The sequence below is a fragment of the Takifugu rubripes genome, chromosome 19 (assembly GCF_901000725.2).
Source record: "Takifugu rubripes chromosome 19, fTakRub1.2, whole genome shotgun sequence".
In the NCBI taxonomy this organism is placed as follows: Eukaryota; Metazoa; Chordata; class Actinopteri; order Tetraodontiformes; family Tetraodontidae; genus Takifugu; species Takifugu rubripes.
The window spans coordinates 10,683,374-10,710,522 of NC_042303.1; the positions used below are offsets into that span (position 1 = coordinate 10,683,374).

General features: G+C 42.1%; 2 protein-coding genes across 4 annotated transcripts in view; both read left to right on the forward strand.

Moving 5' to 3' along the window:
- Positions 1-1,871: 1,871 nt before the first annotated feature.
- park7 (parkinson protein 7) lies at positions 1,872-5,335 on the forward strand. Its single transcript, XM_003973344.3, has 6 exons — positions 1,872-2,079; positions 2,568-2,669; positions 2,789-2,848; positions 3,215-3,284; positions 4,454-4,540; positions 4,870-5,335. The coding sequence occupies exons 1-6, from the start codon at positions 1,990-1,992 to the stop codon at positions 5,028-5,030; spliced, it is 570 nt and encodes a 189-aa protein (XP_003973393.1). The 5' UTR covers positions 1,872-1,989; the 3' UTR covers positions 5,031-5,335.
- A 199-nt stretch (positions 5,336-5,534) lies between these two features.
- Positions 5,535-27,149, forward strand: part of kcnab2a (potassium voltage-gated channel subfamily A regulatory beta subunit 2a) — a 49,448-nt gene continuing 27,833 nt past the window's right edge. The window contains exons 1-3 of one of the 3 annotated variants that reach the window (XM_029826687.1): positions 5,535-5,670; positions 20,229-20,394; positions 20,628-20,669. In XM_029826687.1, coding sequence (XP_029682547.1) covers positions 20,318-20,394; positions 20,628-20,669 — 119 coding nt within the window. In that variant the 5' untranslated portion in view covers positions 5,535-5,670; positions 20,229-20,317. Of the gene's footprint in view, positions 5,671-9,783; positions 10,072-20,228; positions 20,395-20,627; positions 20,670-27,149 lie in introns of those variants that run through there. The other 2 variants (XM_029826688.1, XM_003973347.3) reach the window with 2 other exon arrangements.

Sequence of the window (27,149 nt, forward strand, 5' to 3'; positions counted from 1 at the left end):
AAAAAAACTTTCCGTATTCTTGTCTCCCCGGAGGTTTGATTACGGAAGCCCTTCAGGTTTGGGAGCAGACCTCTGTGAGGAGCCTGATAACACCAGGCGAGGCCTGCATGCATGCATGAGGGAAGACGGGAGAAATAATAAGAATAATACAGTGCAGAGGAATACTCGGCGTTTCCACTATCCCCCAAAGACTTTATGTGATCATTATTTTATGGCGTCACACATATAAACCATGCCAATCTTCAAATAATATACGATTGATCGACTTTTCCAAAGCGCAATATTTAACCTCCCTACAAAATAAAAGCAGCATTTTTAATGCGGCATTTCATCGAATCAATGCAAAATTTATAAACTTTTCACCTTTGTACCGTTATAAAATTAATATTTGGCTGTTGCTTTGACAGTCTACTGCAATGCCTGTTTTATATGTTTTCATGTATACCTTTTAATGGGAGCAATTTAAAAAGAATGGCTCTGTTTTGACCCTTTGTTTGCACGTCTTAACATAATTTGCCATTCTTGCAACTGTCACTAAAATATTTCCTCACCGAGATCCAGCATTTAACGATCGCGACGCAGGAAGATTTGGAAAACGCACACAAGTGAATTAATGTATGGAAATTTGCTCAACTGCCATCGCGGGTCTGGTTCCGTTGATCCCCCAGCTGCATATCTTGGTAATCACCGCTGCCTCTTGGATTCACTCTCAGGCACGCAATAAACAACCTTCTGCCAGCACCCCCTACGCTTTTGTCTAATCTGCCGTTTCACTGGGCTCTAGTTTGCTACACAAAAATCTAAGTGAATCTTTGAATGCACACAGGCACATTAACAAGGGCGGCTGCCTGCACACTGACGGCACAGACGTTAAATCTAGGATGCACCAAATAGATTCCCGAAATGCTGCTGCAGAAGGTAAACAGGCGGACGCTCCATGCTCGGATCCTCTGGTGCCTGCTGGTATTTTTATTAATGAATAAATATTTAGACTTGATGGTAAAGACCGCATTAAAATGCAGAGTATAAATTCATTTTAACTAGTTCTGTGTGCCTTCTAGGTTGACTTTAACCAGTATTTCACAGGCTTATTTAACGTCAACTTCTAGACGCATAGGCAAGAATCTTTAGTCAATGGCGCCATCTGCTGGAAATAAATGAAAACGACCAGGGACGTCTACCTGCATGTCACTCACAAGGAAAATAGTTATTTCTGTGCAATGTGTGCCTGGACTTTCTGTCTAATAACCTACTTTAATGATGTAGTGACCTACAATACTGGTAACTTGATATCCAACATCATTTTTTTTTCTATTAGTGACGTATTTTGCCAATTTAACATTATGGTCGAAATTTTCTAAACATAAAGCTACCTCTCTCTGACTTAGAGTTTACTAAATTGCCTTCATGTAAAGTAGTAATGACGAACAAACTGTCTAAATTGTTTTGTTGTTTTATGTTGTTTACTAAAAGGTTTTTAAAAATACCTTAGTAGAAGAAAGGGCCAAAGCACCAGAAATACTGAAAATGCATGGTGATATCATGCTGCTTTGAATTAGCTGATTTCAACAAGATATTTAGCAAGATATTTTAAGATTATCTTCTTAATAAATGTGCATCGTATATTATGACATATTTAGAAACGGGTATAGTCCAAAGACGCACGGACGATAGAAACTGTCTGCACTTCCGGTTTCGTTGGCCTGCGTGTTCTACTCGCGACACAGTTTTCTCATTATCATCTCGTTTGAAGTGTTTATAAAAATCTCCAGCTCTTACTTTAGTGTCTGCGTGTTGTATGGGAATGATTGCAATCTGTGGACACATATAATTCCTCCAATGAAACGTATGATTCTGCTTCTAAACGTTGAGGGGCGGCGCTGTGACGACACCCACACGCAGAGATTAGAGGCGCAGAGGAAAGGTTTTATTTGTCTCTGCAGATTTCTTTAGCACTATTTCCCACTCGTTGCACTGTGCAGTTTAACCATGGCCGCGAAAAGAGCATTAGTTATCCTGGCTAAAGGTGCAGAGGAGATGGAAACTGTCATCCCCGTGGACATCATGCGTAGAGCCGGGGTTTGTAACGCACCTGTCAGCTTGTTGATTTTATTAGCACTTAGCGTATCTAGCTAACAGTGCTACTTGTGATTGTTATTTAACAACTTAACATGAACTTTAAAACTTACCTTCAGTTAGTCTTCATAATTAATATGATTTAAGTTGTATTACCCATAAAACGTGCCGATCATAGGTTACATAATCCGTTAACATCGCCCAATGTACTCGCTTATTTCACCCGTTAAGGTCTTGTCTGGTGACGTTCTTTTTTAGTTTATTTTTTCCCATCTACTGATATTTTATAGTCATCTTCGGTCGCATTCAGGGAATATATAAAGTTGCCAACGTGAGTTTGGATGCAGGTCATTTTAAATGTCAAAGTCTAACGTGGTTGCACTTCTCCGCCATTTGATCGCCTTCATAATAACGACCCATCAGCAGACAGGATGCCATGTCGGGATTTTGTGCTAATGCTGTCCTTCTGTTTTGCCCTGTCAAACGTGGAGATTGCGGTGACGGTTGCAGGTTTGACGGGAAAAGAGCCAGTTCAGTGCAGCAGAAACGTTGTCATTTGTCCTGATGCCAGCCTGGAGGATGCCAGCAAACAGGTTGGCAACATTAAAACAATAGTCTGGTTCATTTCTCACAGGTTTATTCTTCTTTATGTTCAATGTCTCAAATGGGGAATAAAGCACAAATCTCACAATGTCTGATTATTGTGTTTTAGGGGCCTTATGATGTTGTTCTCCTGCCAGGAGGAATGCCAGGTGCTCAGAATCTGGCAGAGGTGAGAAATGGTCAGATAAACGACTTTAAAGTGTCAGTATCCTCTGTGAAAGATCCCCATGATAACACACTATTGCACCAGCCTGGGTGGGTTCAGAAAGATCTGTGCGTCCTGCTGTGGGTCACAGATTGTGCAGGGATGAAGGTGCCCTTTATAAATAAATGTCACTTTAATGTCTAAAAGGCTGCATAAAAATTGATTTCTTTCTATGAATTTGACATAGGAGGCTAACGGACGACATGCTTGCTGTTTTCAGACATTTGTAGGGTTTATATGTTTCCATCTAGGTCTGGAGATTGACGGCACATTAAGAAATGACGCAGCCTGCAAAAGTAAATTCACCTGTTTTCCATGTCCTCTTTGTAGTCTGCTGCAGTAAAGGAGGTGCTGAAGGATCAGGATGGCAGGAGCGGTCTGATTGCAGCCATCTGTGCAGGTATACTTTGTGAATAACAACATTATGATTATACAAGGCTAACGCCTAATATTGACATGCTTCTGTAGTAAAGTATGCCGGAGTGTGACCCCTTTATTATTGGTCTTATTTCTTTGGATTTATCCACAGTGAGGACTGTGGTGCTTGTTTTTGTATCAAAATAAAATGGAGGTTTGTACTAACTTATAATATTGGATGGTATTTGATTAGGCGTGCTCTTGAAATAGTTTAATATGCACCTTTGCTGCTTCAACAGTTGAACCAGTTAAATAATTGGCATTATTCATTTGAGAATCCTTTTTTGGCATTTGGAATGAAAGGTTGAGGCTTTGATTAATATCTGTTCCCAGGTTTGCCCACAAGTGCTGACATTTTGCTAGACAACCTCCATATTGAGAGAAAGGACACTGAAGGACATTTTTAACAGGGACAGGAACCAATGCAGTGGTGTGGACTGAAGGATGTCCTAGAAAAGGAGTCAGATCCTCACAGGAATACACATTTTACTGAACCCGCAAGACCCACTGTTGTGACCCAACATGAAAATAATTATCCTGATGTTTAGGACAATCAAACGGACCAAACCCACCACCAGAGAAATGGGTGGATGCACTAATGTACCTTTGTGTCCTCCTTTTAAGTTTTGAGCCATTTAATTTCTAAGGTCGTGTCCACGGAACTTTGGAAAACCAATTTTATTTTACGATTCATCGGATATCAGGAGGATGTCATAGCCTTTCTCTCCTCTCTGCCTCTCTCAAGCTTTTCTGGTGTCCCCTGGGTGGGGAACCGGCTGTAACAGGAGAAGCTTGTTTTTGGCTGCCAGGCTCCTGTTCTGCCAGGCGAAAGTGTGATCTTTATACTGCACGGGAAGCCATCCAATGGGTATAATTGATAGCCTTCTATTAACAGTTTTCAAATGATCTCTCTGCAGTACTTGGGAATTGTTAATTCAGAGCTACCTCATAACTGCAGCCTTTTATCCATTGTTTTTTTAGACCTGCGGTGTAATTGGAAATGATTGTACGGCTCAAAATGAAGAGTTGTAGGATTCATAGAGGTGTTAAATCTACTTCTTCTTTTATACAGATGTTTATCTGACAAAGTCAGGTGACACTTTATAGGAGGAAATGGTGAAACAGGACCTAAATAGCTTTGCCCTTCTGCAGGTCCCACTGCTCTTCTGGCACATGGTATTGGATATGGCAGTACAGTGACGACACATCCTGCAATGAAGGACAAGATGATGACTGGAGGTAAATGAAAGGGGATAGAAGAGAAGGCAACTTAAATTGTTCATTTTATATAGTTTATTTTAAACACTAATACATGTAATTGTTTTTAAAGGGCAGCAGGTGGTGCTATTTAGCTATAGTGGTCATTTAATAGTAAAACCGCTAAAGACAATCACAGGAGTCTGGCAAATGCAGTGATTTTTTTATAGGGAACTGACCACTTCGAATGATTATGCAAAATGTGTTGCACTTGCAACTCAACAGGATGTCTAATGATCATCCTTCAGTCCATAGCTGGAAGCACTTGCATTGTTGTGATTCTTACGGTATTGCTCTTTGCCTTTTTTTAGACCACTATAAATATTCAGAGGCTCGAGTACAGAAGGATGGACATTACATCACCAGCCGCGGGCCAGGCACCAGTTTTGAGTTCGCCTTGACAATAGTGGAAGAGCTCATGGGGGCAGAGGTTGCAGCACAAGTCAAAGCTCCTCTTATGATGAAAGACTGATTGTAGACGTCTTCGCTTAACTTGGCAGCATCAACACAAGATGGCTAAACGACTGTAGCTGGCACAAAGAATCAAAGTCAAATGAGACAAATGGTTTTCCCAGAGGAGATGCCGCTTCTGGTTCATTCATTCTGTGTTCATTTGTTCTCTTCATATGTCATTCTTGCATACTAATGAAAGATACCATTCTGCGACATAATGCGTATATCTTCTAAAGTGGCTCTAGAGATTAAAATTATTTTATTTAAATGCCCCACCCCCCCACACTCAAATAGCTTCAGCTATTAAAACACTGCTGTGTCAAAGATGCGTCCGTCTCCACAGGTATATGTTGCCCGTGAGGTTCTTTTGCTAATTGAAGGTCATTATCTTGCAGCGGTTGTTGACAACTAAATATAGGCTATATCGTGTAATGCATTGTGAACAGTTTCGAACGCGGGAAGCAGAATCCAAACAGATTGGCAGACGTCACAGCCAATCAGAATTTAATGCCCGGCTGCAGTTGTATTCTAACCGACCAATAGCGTGCCGGCCGCTGTTAAGAGGGGCGGGGTCTAATGCAGCGCGTGGTAGTTGTGTCAGAGCAACAAAATCCTGAGGGTCTTCTGTCAGTGGAAAAGAGAAGAGAAAAACGCCAAAGGTAAGAGCAACTGGCCTCTGTTTTATCCATTTGCGTCTTCATTTTATGCAGCCTTGTCTACATTGAGGTTCTGTCAGAACGAGAGACATGGCGCTGGGGATTTTTCGTGCCGGCTATTAAACGCTGGTAACGCACTTTCCGCAACGATCATCACAGCAAGTAAGATTGGCTATTAAACGGTGCCGACATTAACGAAACACTGAAATAGAGCCTGTTGGTGATAACACGAGAGCAGCGCAGGGTTACGGGATGAAAAGTGGCTGATTGTTTAATCAGTAGCCGTGATTACCCTGCCAAGTGTGAAGAGTCTCAAGTTCACATCCACGGTTTGACATCAGCGACTCGAGCCGACGCCGACGAAACGGTGCGTTCATTTGATGCTCCCGGATATAAGATGCGGTATGAAATCGCATCATATAAAGCCGCGGACGGAGCGTCGTACGTCAACGGCGGGAGTTGGTTTTGCAGATGTGGGCCGACACCGAGACGTCAGGTTCCAGAGGCTCACCATCCTCCGCCGCCGCCGCCGCCGCCGCCGCAGTCAGACCGCGCCGCGCCGTGCCGCGCCGCGCTGCGCACAGAGGCTAAATGCGCTACAGTGCGGCGGAGGCCAGGTTAATTCCCCCATCAGTGCGAGGCGTCTCCGTGACAGCTGGAAACAATAATCGCTGTCAAACATGTGCGCCTGTCGGCGTGTTCAGAATTAAAGGATTACGGGCGACGCCGCAGAGTGACATATTGGTGAAGTTAGGTCAGGCTGGTGCAGCAGTCATGTCCTCGGTGACACTCGCGTTTGTCATCCCTCTATGAAAGTAGAAGAGCAGAGTTTCACCCTAAGTGACACCGAGGCTCTTTTTTCTTTTAAAGGGTTGAAACAGGAAGGATGGGAGGCGTTAATATCGCCTCTGTCACCCAGCATTTCACAGGAAATGTGAGTTGGTTTCTGGTGTAGACAGCGTTTGCAGTTGCTGGAAATCCACCTGCAAGTCATGCTTTTTAATTAAAATAAAAAAACAAACCGAAAGAGATGATGCAGAAACACACAAGTGACTAATCACAAAACAGGAAGATGTGTCTGAAATAGGAAGAAGGCATAATGCACCTTTCATCCACCATTGTGGAACCAAACAAAAGTGAGTCAGAAGGACTGCAGGGCTGTTGCTCCCATTACAACCCGCCACGAACGCATTAGTTACTTTTATAAATCACATTACATCAAAGTCAAAATGCGTTCAAGTCCACGTGTGACCCGTACCTGTAGGTACGTTATAAAAGGATTCTGCTCAGTTTGGGTTCTTGTTGTCAGTCCTCAGCATTTTGGACGAGCTTGTGCCTGTCACGTCGAAACATCATCACCGAGTCATCGTGGGCAAATATGTTTTACCTCTTTCAACATCCAAGTCTCATCTGTGCTTCCTCATGACAGTTGTGCTGCATGCTCTCAATAATCCTACATTTTTCTGATGGATATTTCTGGAACATTAACATTTTGCACTGTTGCACATAACATGCTAGAATTATTCTGCTTGAGCAGCTATACAGTAAAGAGCTCCGGGCCTGACTCCCTATTTCTGGATGGGGCACTGAAGGCTTGAGTGGGGGAGGGTTAGGCAGAAGTCCTCGTAACTGAGTCATTGGTTTAGCTAATGATGCAATTAGTGTGTTGTACTTTCCGAATTTATTTGAGCGAGATGCTTTGGCAGTAAGAAAAAAATGTTTAAATTGCCCCCTGGGGGATAAATAAATTTGAACTTGTACTACTAGACATTTTTCAAATATCAGCTAATTCATTTTCAATCTCTTCTACAGGTTTATAGCTCCTTATAATCATACAATGTGGAAAGAAGTATAGTTAGGTAGTTCCTTATACATTCAAAGAAGCTATATATTGTGTGCTCATATTTATAATGCAACTGTTTCTATGCAGGTTATTCATTTGCATCCACCAAAACCACTTTTGCACACTTTTTGAACTAGAACAAATACTAAAATTTGAATAATTCCGCATTCCAAGTTCACAATGATGCATTATTTACCCAACAACAAAGGAAAGGAACAAAGAAAATCCTAGTCCATCCTCTTCTTTCCAGGCATTGCCAAAACTTGATCTTTAATTGTTTTTATGAGGGACAGTCCCCAGAATGATGAAAGCTGATATTTATTAGGGCGGCATGGTGGTGTTGGGGCACAACGAAATGGAAAAAACACACACCCGTTCTAAATTGCCCTCAGGCGTGAGTGTGTGTGAACAGAGTGTGTGCCCCTGCGATGGACTGGCGACCCATCCAGGGTGTACTCCTGCCTCTTAAACATTGATTTTAATTAATCCCACGTGTCCTTTTTCCTATCCTCTAGAGAAAGGAGGGGCTTTGTTACTCACTGTGTTATCGCTGCCTGGGTTTGAACTGTGTTTCCACTGAGCTGCATGGGCCGCTCCATGCGTTTCCATTTTTATAAGATATTTCAGTATTAGCAGCGCATCAGATGTTATTTGGCTGCCAAACTTCTATTATCTCTCACCATCAGTCCCACACACAGGAAAAAAACCTCACAGAAGCCAGGTCAAGGTTTACTCTGACGCACTGCTGGATTTTCTGCTCGGTGCAAATGCAGCTTGAATGTCATTAACTAGGGTGGGACTTGCACTGCTGCTTCTGTCCAAGAAAGATGCGTCTCAGGGAAAAAATGGCCAATGAAACCCAACCCAGCAGAGCTAATGATCTATAACGGTGGCTAATGACATATATGGATGAGACATGGTGCTGATAAATATCTCAGTCCTATGTATTTGCAGTACTACACAATCTGTTGATTTTATATATAATACTGATTCACCTTAATGTACAAATGTAAATCAGTATTGAGTATTCGGCTTTGCTACTATAGTACCTGCATTTGTGTGGAGTCAGTTTGGCCCCTCAGACACTTTGACTGTGTTCCTGTTGAAGTGAAAACATGGCTGTCCGCCATGCAGACCATAGAGTGAGAAGCGTGACAAACAAGCTGGTGATAAACGGTCTAAATATAGACTTCATTTTCCTTCTAGTACAATATTAGTCTCATTGCTTTCAGAGTATAGCGGGGCTATAACCTTGTATTTCTAGGTCATATTGAATATGTTCCATTGTGTATTTATGCAAAAATGCTTGAAATTTGTTTTTTACTGCTTCTTTATATTTTAATATTAATGTACAGAGAAATATAGTTTCAACACCAATACAGATATTTTTGCAATTGCATATTTTCATAGTTGATTTATAGGAACCGTTGCCCTGGTACTACGTACGACAGTTTCACAATGAGAAGAGGAAACTTGTGCGGTGCTATTTTACTCTGCAAAGACAGAAGTTTGCCATTGTGATGAATGTGAAGTTCCAACAGCTATTCCATCCTCCTGCTAGCAGATCTGTGACTGTGGCCCAATGAGAGCTGAGCGCACGCTCAGCCATGCTTGATGCCTTGATGGCTACAAGCAGAGGTCTGAGATGTTCTGACTGGGTTAGACCTCAGAGAAAAGCCGGAGACAGTGGTGCGCAACAATGGAGCTGGGGCTGCCCCTCTAGGCAACACGCATAAATATGTACACAGGACGGCACACCATCCTGACAACAAACCAGCACATTCAGCTTCCATTTAAGACTGTTCAGAGAGACATCATTGTTCCAGATATTAGACTGGGTTCAAGGCAATGGTGGATCAGACTTGTTGCTGCAGCCACTGTCAGTGGCTGCGTGTTTGTAAGTCTGACGCCTTCGCTTTTATCTTACGGAACTAAAAAGCTTCTCTATTTCACGGGGTTGTGTGGACTGTGGGGCCGCCGCTTCTTAAGTTCTCAAGGAGCATGAACGCGGTGTAAGGCGCAGTAAGCACATGTTCCCTGTGTTGTTCCAACATGCTCCCCGCTTCATTTCTTCTGGCCCACCCGTCCCCTCTTTCTCCGTTTCCAGTTCCCTGTGATTCACTGGAAGCCTGCTTAGTTGAATGCTGACAGTGCAGAGGAAGCATCTTTCTATGCGTGTGTATTTGGTTGTGCGTAGCGGGGAGGGAGGGAGGGAGGGAGGGAGGGAGGGGCATTTCCTTTAAAGCATGCTCTGCTCACTGTCTCTCAAATCTTACGCATTTCTTCCATCTCTCCTCTGCTCCTTTCTTCGGCTCACTCCCTTTACCCACCCCCCCTCATTTCTGTTCCATTCGCCACTTTCTTCCTGTACCCTTGTTTTCTGTCTCGCACGTTAATCCGAGCCGAGCAGGAGCTCCCATTTGCCAGACTTGTATTGTTTCTGCTCTTCCTCCTCCTCTTTACTGTTTCCCTGATCAATCTGGCTGTTGCATCTCCATCGCAGCTGCGGCATTCTGCATTTTCTGCCTGATCGCTGTGTCAGGAATCTGGAGCACACCGAGGTGGGTGTATTAGGAGCATCTTGGCTAAGTCTTGCTCAATTCTCTCTCTTCCAGCCTCTTGTCACTTTACTCTGTAACCAATAGTTAGAATGAGGAGGCCATTCTGTCTTTGTGTAGCAACTTTCATACGTACTATGGCAGCAGTAGATTATCTGCCTCCCTCATTGTCTCCGAGCTGTCAGTACGTTCAATAATTCCTTCGCTGCACTGAAAATTATGGCCTTGCTGGCATGTATTTTGCTTTTACTTCTGTCTCCACTGGATTACTCTCACCTCTATGAGACACCTTTATAAAAAAAAAAAAACACTCTGAGGGAAATAATATCCCCTGTATTGTAGGATTTGGAAAAAAACAGCCGATTTTGTATTTATTTCTTGTTGCAAAAGAGTGTATGAATAATGAAACTGAGAATTGGTTCAGTGTTAATGGTATTTGTATTCCTAGTTATATCTCACATGTTGGAAGAGAAACCTCCCAGTTAAAAGTCATCCCCAGTGACCACACTTCTAAAGCATTGTTGTTATATGTGTTAATATAATATTGCATTATCATATTTCCCAGACTTTGTGCGTGTCTACATCCATGCATGCCTGGTGTGCATGTATTTGTAGGCATGTGTCACGCTGCATAATCCAGTTGAAAATGTTAAAGGTATTGCTGACGTGTGCTTTCTGCTAGATATATCTAGTTATGTGTCTGGACTCCTTAAGTTTGTAGGTTATATTCTAGTTTTAAAGGATGAATTCTAGCATGTGTAACAGGTGTTGAGGTGTTGGACTTGTGTTTGCTGTTTCAGGGAGAGGAGAAAAAAAGCTCTGAATATCCATTAAAGAACCCCACTTGCACTTAAAACTAAATGTCTTCAATTGCATCCCATCACACAACAGAGAGGAGAAGTCGATTCATCTGGAAAGTATTTTCATGTCACGTCATTCTTAATAATTACTCTTGGATCCAGAAGAACAAACAATACCTTAGTTGATGCTACTGTTGAGAGCTCACTCCCCAAAATAGGATATATCTCTGATATAGAGTGTGTTGTGGAAAGGACGGTTTTTAAAATTTTCAAATGTTCTTTCTTGTCCTTTGGCTACTGGGTATAAGTAACATTAGAGCAACATAAGTGGGTATATTATTTTGACCACTCCTGTAAGCTGGATGATGCTCAACCTGTGGACACGTGTGCGTTACATGTATCTTTGCCAGGCAAATGTGTTATTTACTAAAGGACACTGCTACACAACAGGCCTGTAGTAGGAAAATAAATGACAGAACTTTTGAAATGCGGTAATGCACTATCACAATACACTATTACACAATACACTACTACATACAAGTATTGTTTTGGTCTCCGCTGACGTATTTGAAAATGAATTTTACGCTTAAGTCAAAAATTATGTCATAATTAGAGAGACCAATTTCATTGGATATTAAGGTTCTTTTATAGATCTGTGTGAAGTTTCATGTTGGCATTAATGCAGTTATGTAAATCAAACATTTAATTTAGTAAACATAAATATTACGAGGTCAACCTTTATGAACCACCAGAGCCTTATGGGCATGCAAAAATGCAGACAGTAAAATGGTGTAGTCACACTTCTCATTTACACTGATCTGCCTCATTTGGATTAAGTTGTCACCCAACTTATCATATAATTGGATTCAGTCCAGGCCTACTTGCAGGCTGCCGGTCCTCGTCCAGGATCATATAAGTTCAGTCTTTACTAGTTCACTAAAGGGATGCTGGATAAGAAACACTGGTTTGCACCTGATAGTCCATGAATAAGGCCATCCATTCTTGTCCTCGTCATGGTTACGGGGGCTGCTGAGGTCGTTCACAGAAGTCATGGGGTGAGAGCAGAAATATGCTCTGCATAGGCTAACAGTCTGTCACAGCACACACATCATATAGTCACACACTCACATCTAGGAGCAACTTGAAATCCCCAATCAACCTGATGCGTATGTTTTTCAACTGAACAGATCTTTCTGTGGTAACTCTGCAAACTGCTTCATCACCTTTTCACCACTTACATATGTTAAACGGCATAAATCATAATGTGCTGCAACACCACGTGGGCAACTCCTGAAGTATTGCAGCATTTTGCCTGTTGGGAGTCACGAGTGTCTTGAGCATGTTGACTTTTCTGTCAGACTTTTAAAACAAGGCAAGTGATGTACAAGTCATTGGGGTCGCGCCTGCATATTTCTGGAAATGTTTTGAATGACGACACGCTCTCAGGCGGCAGCTTGGGTTACTGGCAACATATTTCTTCCTCATATCTGGACCGCTGTATCACTAAAGCTGGCTGTTAAAATGTGCTGGCCCACATGATGCTTCTGGTGCAGCTGGATCTTTGGTCTGCCGTCCTCGGTCAGTTCAGGTTGACGTGCGCAAATAATTTTTCTGTGTGAATGTGGTTTTATTTCTGAATGAATTTTCCCTGTAGAGATCCAGAAGGACACACGACTTGTGCATTTGAATAGCTATCGTGCAAAATATCGACCGGCTGTGGTGATGTCGTAAATATTAGTCAATTATATAGAACATTTTGATTGGGTGGGCCTTTAATGGTCACAACTTTGAAAGTAGTGTAATAACGTCGGACATATTTGATTTATTGACGTTAACACGTGAAATTAAATGATCCCATTTCAGGTCTTTTGATTTGTTGGTGCTAATGTCTGTGATGGAGTGATAAAAGAGGGCCAGCTGACCCAGCAGATAGCTCTCAGGCACAGATATAGGAGAGGGGAAAATGAATAGATGGAGTGAAGAATTCAGAGAACCCGAGAGTGCAGGAAGAAGAGAAGGAAACCTCCTAAAAGCTTCAATTTACTCATTTTACATGGCTGCTTTTCAGGTTGAATTAGCTGTTTTACTTTGTTTACATTTTATAAGACTTGGCTACTAATTTTAATTTGTCTTTTATGATTATTGAAAAGTATTGACAACCTTACAGCACGTTATTATCACCTATACCTGGTCCAGAAAATAAAGCAGAGTGTTTATTCTGGGATAAGCTAACAGCATGGGAGGCAGATGGACTCCACCATAGGAGGCACAAATTGTACAGATCAGAGGTACAGTAAATGTTAGTGAACGTTAGGGTGTCTCACATTCCCATATTACAATATGGCTGCATTTTTTTCCAAGAAAGAATTCCATGAAAGATAATCGAAGGTGAGTACAAATATACAAAAACACTTTTGTTTTTTTCAAACATTCGTGACGTCTCGGGCCTTGAAGTGATCATCTGATTCATAGTGAATGCACATACTGGTGTGTTTACAGTTGATGTCCCTGATTTCAGATTCCCTTTCTGAATAAAACACACACTGACATCCCCTCATGCCAAAGCTGTTTGCACTTGTGCAAAGGGTGCAATGATGGAGGATCGTCTGCTGTAATCTCCTCAGTGAGTTCCTGCGCAGGGTTTTAGGATGACAGGGACACAGTCACAGTTGGTCAGAGTTTACACCCGCTGACTTGATCGGGGATGGTGTGTACATTGTCTGAGGGCCAGTACTTTTTGCAGAAGAGCTGTTTCTTTGGGGATACAGTAATCAAATAGTAAGCAAGTACTGAACAGAACTGGCCTTGGCTCTGCCAACAGCAGATACATGGAGAAGAATAAACAACGTAACGTCAAGTCTTGATGCTTCAGAAAACCTGCCATTAGTTGCATGCATGACTGCTTGAGCTCTATGGTGTGGTGTGATGAAAAAAGACGTAGATGGACACTGGCTGTCAATCTTTTTATGGAACCTTAAATAGCCGCTACATTAAAGCATGGTTAGATGGATCTATACAGTCATCGTTGGGGCACGTCCTTGTAGCCATTAAGTTCGTCCTACTTTGCAAAGAAGGTTCACTGACATTATTACTGAATGGCAGTCACAACACACAGACCAGGCATAACCTTGTAGTGATTAGTTTGTCTTTATCATAGCTTGATTAAAATCTATGTGAAGCACATAAGGATGTAACGCTAATTGACATTATCATCATAGAACAACTGCATATGCACGGAGGTAGGGTATTTGTGCAACAACTGACCCTGCCAAGTCAACCATCACTATGAGCTGTGTAGATACATGTGGATAAAAAGACTAGGACCTATACCTTTGCTCATAAGTTGGATGATTTTTATCAGTAGTCCTGAAATGGATGACATTGTTGATATGTTCTAAGATGGAATTCCAATTAGATCATGACAATTGAGACAAATCTGCATCAATACAGGGCTAATATAATCCAAAAAATCTAAAAACTGGAGCTGTAAAATGTAATGATGCAAATTGTGTGCGCTGGGGTGTAGATGGCACCGAACAAAAATAGAAGCAGGGGGGTGAGAAGAAGAGACAGGGCAGAAAATGTGAAAAACGCTCAGAGTGGAATTCCACTGTTTCACGTGTCTACTTGAATGTTGGGCCGCTCGATGACTGCAGCGTGCTGTCAGTGTTTCGGTGCCTCCACGGAAAACATTTCATCTATAGAGCCAGGTTATTTAGCAGAAACAGCACAAACTAAGGCCATTGTCAGCTTTAGTCACAGAAAAGGCTTCTTCGATTTTAAAATAAATAAATAAAAACCAAGCAAACTCCAGGCAGCGTTTAGCCCCACATGCAGAACACAGGGTAAAAACTACTGTATATAAGCACTCAAAATAGCTGAAAGTGGGTTGTTTAATATTTAATCATATTGTGGCCAACATTGGCAGCTTGACCATGCTTATAGGTTCCTTTTGCTTTCAAGGAGTATGTGGAATGTAATGACTGATGTCTGAGGAGCGTGCAGGCCAGGAGAGCAGTTCTGGGACTGATCACACTGAGCAGAAGCTCTTCTGCAGCACAGTGCACCTCCTCTTTAGCGGTGCCCTCTCAGCACGTGTGCGCGGGCACACATGCAGACACCTTCCTGCACGTCTCGATCTTCTTTTCCATATATTTCCTTCTTTTAAGGCATTCTTTTTACTCCCTTGGTCCTTACAAGGCGTGTCAAATGTCACCAGTCTCATAGGGCCGCTCGGTCTGCTCAAACCGACTTTGTGGCAAATTTCAAATGCAACTCTGTACTCTATCCCTGTCATCCATCTATCCTGATCAGGTTATTCTAGGGATGCTGCATATGTTAAAACATTAAGTAGCTGATTCCCAGAGAGGGAGACTTTATTGAAGCATCGTTATTCACTCTCTTTTGTTGGTTGAAATATGTTTTTAGTTGGAGTCCCTGCAGAGAACCCAGACAGGAAGACAGGTAAACCCCACACAGACAAACCCCTGGCCCCCTGGGGAATTGAACCGGGGAGCTAGTTGCTCTTAGACGACAATGGTGCTTTTCATCTAATTTGGGTCGAGACTCTAACCATGACCAACTTGGGTCTTTTACTGAAGTGTGAAATGAAATGACTATTGTTATAGTTGTGCTGATCAATATCTTTTAAACTCTTTGGCCAACTGTATATTTCAGACATTGAGATGATTCTTTTTCTCACTACACCAGGTATCCTATATTTTCTATCATAGTGATGCAAAAGACGCTGATGTTGAAGAGTAAAAGAGTACAAAATAACTGCCACTAACATCGCGAGTATAAAACGTAGGTGTAGCGAAAGGACCTGCGGGCATACTTAAGTGACATATATTAGCAATTTATTTGAGCATAGTCATCCCTTAAAGTTACCTTGTTCAATTTTGCTCAGTGTTACATTTAGAGCTTATTGACTATCACAATCCAACACAATGTTTCTCTACCTCCAGGTTGCCTGTGGACATTTTCAGTACAAATACCATGTGTCATTTGTCTTTTTCTTTGCTGTGCAGAGCTGTGATGGACCAGAGGAAGAAAAAGATGGTTTCATATTTCTACTGCAGTGTCTGTCTGTGCTCTTGGTTTACTGCAGCATTTTCCTTCCTCTGCAGTACCAGGACAGGCCTTATGTCAGTCTCACAGGCCCAGAGCTCTGCTAGAGTACCTCCCTATGTCTCTTTTGCCATTTTTCTCATGATTTCTGTCTATCCAGCTGGTCCGTAAACAAGACTAGCGTTTAAATAATTTCACTATGGTTTAATGCAGGTTCACTTGCCAAAGTGCCCAATGTAAAGTGATGGGCAAGGGCACACAGACTGCTGATTCATGTTGGTGCTGTTGGTGATACAGGCAGCCTGGGCCCATACGTTTACACCACATAACAGTGTATTTGTTAGATCTCATGTTGACTGATGACTCTTTCTCTCGCTCTCTCTGCAGATAGAAATTCTGTGTGAGTGAAATGTAAATGGGGTTTGGACCAAAATAGTATCAAAATTGGGTTTTCCTGTCCTACGTCTTAAGGATTTTTACTTCAGCGTATATTTCCCTACATTAGCCCAGTTGCAGCCGATGATTGACGTGGCTTAAAGTTTGACCATAGAATGAAAAGACAGTGCGTTTAAAAACAGCTGCAGCTGACCCAGAATGTACTGACTTCTGACAGCAAGTCGTGCTTTAAACTGGTCGGAGGAGGATTTGTTACTGCGTTTTACTGTACAAAAATGCACTTCATGCAAACTGCTCTCCGCTTTTTATTTCTCTCTCGCAAGCTGCGACCTGTAATCAAGGGCCTCCCATAGCCTATCAGAGGAAACCACTTATGAAGCTGCATGATGATAGAGGGGGAAGGATGGTTTTTCCTCTCCTTTGATTCATTAAATGTCATAAACGAAGGGGAGATTCTGTTGGACTCTTCTGTTGGCTGATGGAAAATGAGGTTAAGTTTGCTTCCCTCTTACACTCTGCCTGACTGAACTCCATGTAGGATATCCCCGGCAGTTCTCGTCTGTTAGCCTGTCTCCCTCTTCCACAGCCATCTGCTCGGGTCCATGTGTGTTTTCCACAGCTGCCAACATACTACACAACACTGTGCTGCGCTTTCCAGGCCAGCAATGCCTGCTCGCTTTTCTCGCTCACATAAGCTCCGTCTCAAGAGGGAATACACTCAGGCTGGGTGTAGGTGGATTTAAATATGAAGAACAACCTTTTGTGATTCACTTGTGCATTTTGTTTGGAAGACACTGGGATATTCACTAACTAGCCCAACAGAGAATATGAAAATGCTTGTTTTTTTTAATCATTTTTAAATGTTTGGTGATACATGGTACATCTACACATCAAATCGCTTTCTTTTTTTTTTAACTGACATTCTTACGCTACCTGTAATTTAAGGGTTTATTTAATTAATGGTTTAAAGTTTATTTTTAAATGGATTTCGGACTAACATTAGCATCAGTAATGCATGTTCTATTGGGGGGGGGGGGGGTCTACTGGATGATACTGGGATTTTAAAACAGAACCCACATGGCATCAATCCATGCTCACTTCAACCATAATCCTACACTGAACACACAAGCGGCTGCAGAGGTGGGTGTCTTACTACTTGCTCCAGGGTACTGGAGAAGAGATCTTGTACAAACCAGGAAGTCCGTTCTGAAGGCTCTGAGATGCCTGGACATGAGGTCTGAAAATATGTAAATGTTGCCGGAAATATAGAACATTTTCCAACAGAAGCCTATAATGTCTGTTAGTTACATTTTATATATATATAATCTGTTGGTCTATATGCATCTTTAGCTCTTTTCTGGACCAGTTGTGGTTAATAAAAGGTGATATTTCTAAATCCGTTCCTTTTTCATCCTTCAACACTTCCTGCCCCCCACCCTCCAGCCCCCTTCACTGTTCTAACTGCGTTTTAATCTGCAAAGTGCACCTTGGCCCATTAGTGCAGTAAATCTGAGCTCTCGAACTTGAGCCAGGATCAGTCCGTCGTGTACCGCAGTGCTGCAGTCAGCAGCAGCAGCAGCAGCAGCAGCAGCAGCAGCATCTCCAACCGCAGCTCACTACAGGCATCTCTTTGAAATTGCTGCATTGCTCTACTGCGTGCCAGACTCAGCGATCAGGTGTACAAACAAAATGTTTGAAGCCATATCAAAAGGGGTGGAACAGCTGATGGCGCCGCGCTAACTTCAGAGGCTAAATGAATAGGTGATGGAGCCCGGAGGGCCCTGTGTGGTGGTTTTCCCTGCCACTTTGCTCTTTGAAATAATCAGACGCGAGTCCGGTGGGATGTTGTAGCCGTCAAATCAAGGACGATATAAACTTCTATCCCAAATTCTCTCAGAACCTTTGTAGATTAGATAGGTAGAAGTGGATACTATAAAATGTCTCTGAAGTGCCATGAAAAAAACACTTTCCTATACACCCTTTATTCAAAGATTGTCTTATAAAGTTTTCATAAGATAGTAATTGTAAATAATAAGAAATATGGTACAATCCATAGCATTGTCTCTACGATTTAAGGCATTACAAAAGCAACCGTACAAAAGTTCCTAGTGCACTTTAATATCTCTTCAGTCCAACACATGGTGTTCTCTGAGCCGCATCGGGGAGGCTTTTCTGAGCTATGTAGTAAATCTGCTATGAAGGTGTTCATCCCACAGGGTCACGGCACCCTCATCATCACCTGAGTGCATGTATGACGGATATCCCATTGTGGCGTGATTGAAATGAATTGACCGCTGAGCTTTAAATGGGTCCTTGGAAACATGGGGTCATATATCCACTTCCGAAGAAAAAGTGATGAGAGGACAAAGTCACCTTCATGTTATCGTGTCAGTTATGAGCTATGACTCACATGAGCGCAGCCACTGGTGAAATAGGGTAGCGTGGCACGGTGCTGCTCAATTCACCGCTTTGTCAGGGTGACATAGATGCCAATCTCTCCGCGGCACTCCTCATTTAAATTTATCCACCAGGCTAAAGTGGGCTGAAGCAGCAGTGGTCCATCTTCCCTCAGGATCTTATGTTGATTGGAAATCGTCTGATGAGATTTTTCAAATGTGTGTTAATAGCATCTGTGCCTTCCTAACCCATCACCCATCCATCTTTGATGCCCGTCTGTGTGCAGCGCTGGCCTGTTTCTTGGGCAGACTCTTTGAATTATTCATAGAGCGAAGTCTCTCTAAGCTGTGGACCAGCTACAGGTTTACTGTTGTGCAACCACATATGCACGGTCCACATTCGCCACAGAGGATGGCGCATGTAGGGTTAAGATCCTCGTATGTTGGTTAAGTAGATTTGCTGCAGTTTTATTTGAGGAGCAGTATTTTTTTTATGTTGTAGTGCCAAATGGCATCAAAAGGACTTTATTATGAGGAGGTTCTGATCATCTCAGTGCAGCAGTGAGAATCTACAGTGGCTTCTTTCAGCACATCATTTAATATTTAAGCTTGAGTCTGCAGAGTGAAAGCATGACTCCATCTAGTGGAGGTGTGGTTGTCTACATATTCCTGCCAATGCAGAGGATGGCAAGGAGAGGACGTGGGGGTGTTTACAATGCATGCACATAGCAACTCTGTCCGCTCCGTACTCCGAAAAGTCCTTAAGAATTCCCTCAATGTCAACCTAAAACAACCAAAGTGGAAAATAGAATTGCTTGTGCGGATTTAAGTCTAGATCTCCAGGATGTAGGCGGGGCATCATCACAAACTCTATATTATCAGTGTCAGTTACTTTACCTTTCAGGCTTCTGACCTTCTGTGGGACATGCTGGTCAAGATAAACTGGTCGTTGATGCTGATACTGGGATGCACGAGTTGTCAAATTTATTGTGTTAGCCAGTTACATAGACATTTTGGGTTGTTTTTATGACAATGATTACCATAGCAGACATGATATGTTCTGCAAATATCTGCAGAATGTATGTAATGATATAACAGACAGAAACATGGTTTTAAAAGAAAGAATAACTGTGTCACCAATGCACACTCATTCTAGGCCTATACTAATAATACTATTAATAATAATGCTATTACTACTACTACTAATAGTAATAATTCGTGTTATTATTGGTATTATTATTATTTCAGGGTTGTCAGAGTAATTAACTCTTAAATGAATCAGTCCCATTGGTATCTATTTTTACGTTGCAGATTACTTTCAGTTCTTTGCACATGAATCAAGCTCAGTGCACGTCAAGGAAATTCCTGGGAGTTTAAAGTTTCATTTGTTTTAATATCAGCCTTTTTAAAAAAAAAAAAAAAAAAAAAGATGTTTGACTGAGCTAAGATTAGTGTGCAATTCTAGACATGCATCATTTGACATGTGTGCTCCTTCCAGACGCCCGTACGTGACCCACTGCACCGTACGGTCCCCGTGAACGAGCTCCATCCTCGGCAGGTTGGCCACACCCTTTCCCTCCCGCCTCCATGTATCCTGAATCTACCACAGACTCCCCGGCTCGCCTCTCCCTCCGACAAACTGGCTCACCTGGCATGATCTACAGGTGAGTGAACACTAAACAGATAAAACCTCTTAGAGCTGCGGTACGAGATCCGCAGCATCAACCTCAAAACACTCTGTAGTTTCTAATGCACTTTATTCCATTTCCTCCCTCACTTATGTGCTGAATCCTTTCTTCGTCACCCTGTGCCTTGTCACATTTGCCCTTTTAACTTTCTCTTTTCTATGTGGTTTAACCAAACTTCCCTTGTTCCTCTCTTCCTTTAATGCCTTCAGTGCACGTTATGGGAGCCCCAAACGGCAGCTGCAGTTCTACAGGTATCTGCCTGGCTCGCTCTGTCATGTACATGTCTTTGTATTTGCAGAAGCTGATTTACTTTTGTCTCTGCTTTTTTTTGAGAATTTTGGTTTGTTTGAATTAGCCATACTTATCTGTTCTTGAGCATAACATTTCCAAAGCACTCTTCCTTCGCTTCCTTCACATTGCAGCACGCTGGCCACTCTGACGCGTTGAAGAATATTGAGTATAACGGGCATGTGACTGAGCACACAGTGTCATTAGCAGCTTTTATGTGTCATCACGTCGGGACACCCTGCTGGGGATTGTTACTGTTGTTTGCTACAGTGGCAGGCATATGTATAGGTAAAGAGAACAGCAGGTAAGTCACATTGCTGGTAGCCTATGCTAATGCTAACTGTGTTTCTGTTGACTGAATGGTTTTGTATACATTGTTAAACAGTCATCCTATATCACTGACACTGTGAGGCTGCCTGCTTTTTTTTTTTTTTAAACCTCATTATATTGTGGTATATTTTGTGGCGCCTCATCATTTTTAGTTTGTTTGTTCATTGGCTGCTCATGCATTCATTTTCCTATTTGCTCTCTTTACTTTCTCTCTTTAATTTAAAGGTGTTGTAAATGACTTGGACTGGCAGCTGGTCAGGTCAGGTCTGCTAGTCTGTTATGCCAGTAATAAACTGAGGCAAACCCTGCCCCTTGTTTTCCAATTTACAGCCATTAATCTATTAGTAAACCACTGCTCCGGATATTCCACTCATGATGACAAAGTCTTCAGCTGGTGATGTGCGATCCAGTTTAGAATGGAGGGTTGCTAACTAATGCAAATGTTCTCAATCAGTGTCGGTGTTGCCTGTCATTGCATCATTACTATTGAATGCAGAAACAAGCTACAGTACGTGGACCCCTGAGATTCTGGGTTTCTTGTTGTTTTGAAGCAGTACCAGTTTTATTTTTAAATAAATTAATTCTTTTAAGTCTTGTCTTAATTTCTGCAGGGTACATTAAAGATGCTTGGGATAATGTCACCGGTTGAGAAACCATCGTGTAGTTAGGATGACATATTATTCCGTCCAGGCTCGTGTTTATTCCTTCTTCTGCATTAGATTAGGATCATGTTCCTCAGTCTTATTGCATCATCGCCGGCAGATTAAGTTACTTTAAAATTGTAACAAGCTGCTTATTTGGTTAATATCTTGGTGCCTTTTACATTTGACCATTTGAAGTGCAACCCAGCGTATTCCCTGACCTTTATAAGGCGGCTTGATTTAATCCCCCCATTGCTATCTGTTGCTTTAAAAAAAACTGTAATCCGTTTTTAAGGCAACCTTAATGATTCTTGACATAAAATATTTTTACCTATTCTAGTGCTTTCACCATTTTGAGGGACTGTTTGTTTCCGTAAGAATGAAAGAATGAAATTTGGTTCATGACAAATGTCTGTGTCACAATAAAGAACCAAAATGCCCGAGGTTAAGCATAGGTTCATTACAATTACAACCCTGTGGACAGTTTTATACCTTTAGGAGTGATGCCAGTCATTAAGTGCAGTTGGGAAAGTTTAGTATTTTGTCATCAGTTCACATCAGTTATGCTGTAAGCAGATTATATTATTAGGTTCTGTGTGTATGTAAAGACAATAGTAATTCTGCATCTGCATCTTTGGTCATTAAATCCTGAGCTGATCCTGATATCTCACTGGTCTTTGGCTCCTCCTGCCTGCAGGTTACTTGTCTGCACTTCATTTTTACCCAGGTCTTCGCTGACATAATGGAGCGTTTTCTGTCAACATCGCAGCCAGCCACTAGAGGGCAATACTGCCTCCCTTTGTGCATTGTGTCATAGCCAGTCCGTGTTGTTTTTCACTGAAAATGTTGTTGCGATCTCATCGTATGTATGGAATCAGGAAGTTACTTTACTTTTTGTATTTATTGACATGCTTAATGTCTCCATTTTTAGAGCTCTTATTTTTATATGACATCCTTAATTAGACCCTTGAAAGAAAGGTTACTCACAGGCCCCACGGCTTGATTAACTGCTGACGTTCATGATGTTCATGATGGGGGTACACGAACGTGTGTGGTTCGTCTCTTCTGTGCACACGCGTGCGCATCCAGCAGCAGCGGGCCTGTGTGCGGCGTGTGCACGCACCACTCAGGCCCTCATTAGTGTCCAGCTTTTAGTATTCTTTCCTGTGGAACAACAATCAGAGGCTTTTAGCGCAAAAGCTTTGGTGAATAATTCAGGGCAGATATTATTTGCTGCGGGTAGCAGAAACAAAACGGGCCACTAAATGACATAAATGGATTTCTTCCACGAGATCTGACAGGGAGGGGAGGTGGAGAGGTGTTAGCTGTGGTGATAGAGTGTGGTCCGAGTGAGGAGGGGAGGGAAGGGATGCACTCTCTTATTCAATAACTGGTTTAGATGTTTCCTAGTAAGACACTCCCAGTTTGGGTGGACCCACTTTAGGGCTGTCTGCAGCGTGTCTTTATAAGAGCAGGCAAGAACCCCCACATCCCCGCTCATGAGCCGACCCCAAAGAAATCGGGTGAGTTGGAGGAGACGTTTGAAGTCATTGGCAGCGTTTGTCCGGCGTCGGTAGCGTTCAGGAATGCATGCAGATGCATGCTGCATGCGTGTTTTCTTATTTACACTGAAGGCGAGGAAACAGTTGACAGAAGTGCTCCTGTTAGAGGTTTGTTACTGACATGTTTACGTCTGCGTATTCAATGATTCCACCATTGCAGTTATTAATGATTACTGCTGGTCTCATTCTTATTTCTGAATCAGTTTTAATGTTGAGAATGATGAGAATGCTTCTCATATGCTTTATGATTTAGTAAACTTTTATATGATCGATTTAAATATTGAAGGGACACTACAGTGATGGCTTTCCTGATCTGGAAGTTAGTTTTTCATTCATATTTATTAATTTCCTCCAGTGAAATATTATTTCATGTTTTGCAGTTTCAAATTGTCAAATTTATGTTTTTAGTTGATCACATTTAGTGACGGTAAATTTGATAAATTCTGTTTATAATAAATTTGTTGATGCTACAGCCACATTAGGTTCAGGATATTAATATGGATATAGATTTTGTAAAATAAAAAAAAAGATGCTCTACCTAACAAATGTTCCTTTTTGTGAATTTACACATCTTTGATGTGTCATTTATTCTGACCCTTTTAGACGTAACTTTAGATATAACTATGCATTTACTGCATATGATTGACTGAACCTTTATATGCGGTAACATATACAACATATACAACAACTGTGCATATTAAAAATATTTGTTTAAACTGGGCCAACCTTCTAAACCCAAATTAGGGTTTCACACTACATTTGTCTTGGGGATTTTGGTGTTATGTTCACGTTTCACTGTGCACCGCTGATTGTGTCTTTTTGTGGGACACACACAGAATTCTCGTCAGCAAGAATTTCACAGAGGGAGACAGTGGCACGTCTGGCTTTGCGCATGTTTGAATGTGTCCAATTTGCAGATAGCATGCACCCTCTTTTGAACCTGCGCCTTAATCACCAAAGAGGTACCTGAAAGCTTCCTGTCAGTGTAACCCTGCTGTTGTGTTCTTACGGGGGGAGGGTGTTGTGGTACTCTGATTACAGGATGCATGGCTGTGTGCTGTCCTGAGCAGCAGAGCTGTTTTTTTTATGAGAACAGGTGCTATTTAAGGAGGTAGCTGTGACCTGCTGGCTCCTCTCTCCATCTGTGTCCCCACGTTATTCTTTACTGCACGAGGTTACTTCAGCAACTCAAAAGAAAGAGGGGGCATGTTTGCGGGAGGGTATGCCGGAGGTCCGCAAGGACCTCCCGGCAGACGCCGGTCCAGTTACTATCCTCCTGAAAACCTACAGATTTCCAAACCGGCAGCGCCAGGCGGTGTTCGGAAGAGCAGCAGCAGCGGCAGCAACAGCAAGATGCTGTCTATGACATACAGCGAGAGCATCCGCAGTGGAATCAACAGATACCACTCGGACCAGGGGCTTAATCAGCCTACGACCCGGCCCCATGACCAGGCTGAGCTGCAGAGACTCCGGGAACAGAGACTTGCCGTTCAGATTAAGAACATGGAAGACTTCCTGAAGATGAACGGCCTTGCCCTGGAGGAGTGTGTGTCCTATCAGACAGGCATGAAGTACAGGTAAGAGGGAGGCAGAGCTCGGCACTGACATGGATACTCTCAAGACCTGGACAGAGAGGCTGAGAACCAGCAGGTGATGGCAGGACTTCGGTGGAGAGAGATCAGATATTCAAGAGTTGCTGAACAGGTGTGTTCAGTTAAACCTCACTGGCTCTGAAGTTGCAATTGGCCTCAAAGACAAAACATCTGTCTGTTGATGGCCATCAACACATCTGAGTAAATGGTCTCAGTAGGAGATGAGCCAAAACATTCAGCTTTTTTTCCTTCATCAATATCAGTCCAGCCTTTCCTCTGTCCTCTGATCAGATCATGCAAAGGTACTGGCTCAGGTTTTATTTTAATCATCTAGGTCAATGAAGGACAGGCTGCTCCTTAAGGAGTTACGTGTCCTCTTAAAAAGTTACATTTGTGTTGTAAAGGCAGCCTCACTATGAAGCTAAAAGCTTAATATATTATAGGGTCATACTGAAATGTTTCACTGATGAATAACCAGGCTGCAGTGAGTGAAAATAGTAATCGCATTTTAGGTTTTATGTTCATTGGTTTAAATCATTTTAAGAAAACCAAAAAGATTGCTTTTGTGGTTGGCTCACCAGGTATGGGTTGATCAGTCACCACTGCCTTATATATGGTTGCATCTCTCTTGTGCAAAGCTCAGTCAGCGGCAAATAATTCATTTGAGTTCATGTGTAGAAAAGGACGTAAAGTCATCAGTCAGTGTAGTAAAGCAGCTCTATTTTAGTGCTTCTCTAGAGGAGTAGTTGCTGTTCTACACTGGGAAATCCTGTCAGCATCCTCCATGTCTTACTTGTTCTTGCCCACATTTCTGTAATTAGCGTAGCAATTGTATCAGTGAGTACATACAACCTCCCTCCCAAGCTCATCATTATTTAAAATGTATGGTAAAGAAGAAGGACTAGCATAGTTAAGCACTATTTAGTTATTCTAGGCACTGCCATCACCTTTTCCAGCAGACAGAACATTAAGCAGGTCACAGGTTAATTTCTTTAATGTAATTTGATGTTTTTCCTCTAGCCATTGCTGAAATTGTGTTAGTGTTATTGTTATAAATAGGAGCTTTTGCTTGTAAGAGGTTTTGAAAAAGTGGTTTCAAAGTTGTAAATTGTATCACTTTACCATTTAGTTACGCTTGAAACATGGTGCTGCTACTTAAAAGGCCCATTTGAGCACAGAAAACGCTTCTAGTGTTAATGCCTGCTGACTCCAGAGCCCACTCTGCATAAAAGAAGCCAGTTAAAGTTGGATGAGGTGAGACAGGAAGCCCTGTGTCTCCTTTGTTGGGAGTATGTGGATTGCTAGTGACTCACAGACCTTAATGCACATTGTAATGATCTCCACTAAGCTCTTCATACATATACTCTAAATAGCTTTCCTGTGAACTTTACTCTCTTTTGAATGTTGTATTTAGAATTATTCGTATTAATATTATTTTCCAGAGATGTGCCGTTCCAGCGAAGCCAGGTAACAGGAAGATACATTTCCCTATGTTGACCACTAGAGGTCAGAGAAACATTAAACATCCTCACAAGCAACAGAACTCGCAGCAGGTTTTACTGGAAGCATAATTATATTTATTTATCTGGTCACCATAAAGTTAAACACTCTAAAATTTTAAGTCAACAGTATGAGTCTCAAGGATAATTAAAATGCTTGGATTATTGTAGATGGATGGATGGAATTTGCAGAATATTGAGCCACTTTTAGACCCCCTCACAATAACAGCTGACCTCCACAAGGTGGTGCTGTTGTTGCAGCGTTGCCTCCTACTGAAAACAGAGCTTCACTCATTGCATCTGGACCAGATTCAGTTTAAGATTAATCTTCTTACTTTAGAGTTTAAATTGTTTCAACATGCGCGTGAGCATCCATACATTTACAGCTGTCCTTCTAATTATTGCATATGGAATCCTTTCAAAGAATTGCTGCTGCTCCAAATAATATAAATGTGTTTTCGTAACATTTTCACCTCTCTCACGCATGCAATTAAATTAGTGTACGGACAAACCCTCTGGTTAGGAAGTCCTATAAATCTCTGCCTCTGTGAGCTGTTATTTTCTCAGCCTCACTGCAGCGTGTGTTGGTGTGTGTGTCTGTGTGCATCTCTGTCAGCATGGGCAATCGTGACGTTTTTCTCTAGGCAATCCCCTACTCCAGAACTAATTTTAGCCACAAATGCAGCTGGATAGAGCTGAACATACTTCATCTGAACCTGTGCTTCTGAACAATGTTTACTTCAAGCCCACGGCCTGGCAGTTTGATTCCATTGACGAGAATTGTAGAAGTGGTCGCGCTTTTTAGGTGGTTGGAGTTAG

Coding starts and splice junctions, on each gene's coding strand:
- park7 (XM_003973344.3), top strand. CDS start 1,990: ATGGCCGCGAAAAGAGCATTAGTTATCCTGGCTAAAGGTGCAGAGGAG. Junction 2,080..2,567: donor ACATCATGCGTAGAGCCGGG/GTTTGTAACGCA, acceptor TCAAACGTGGAG/ATTGCGGTGACGGTTGCAGG. Junction 2,670..2,788: donor TGGAGGATGCCAGCAAACAG/GTTGGCAACATT, acceptor ATTGTGTTTTAG/GGGCCTTATGATGTTGTTCT.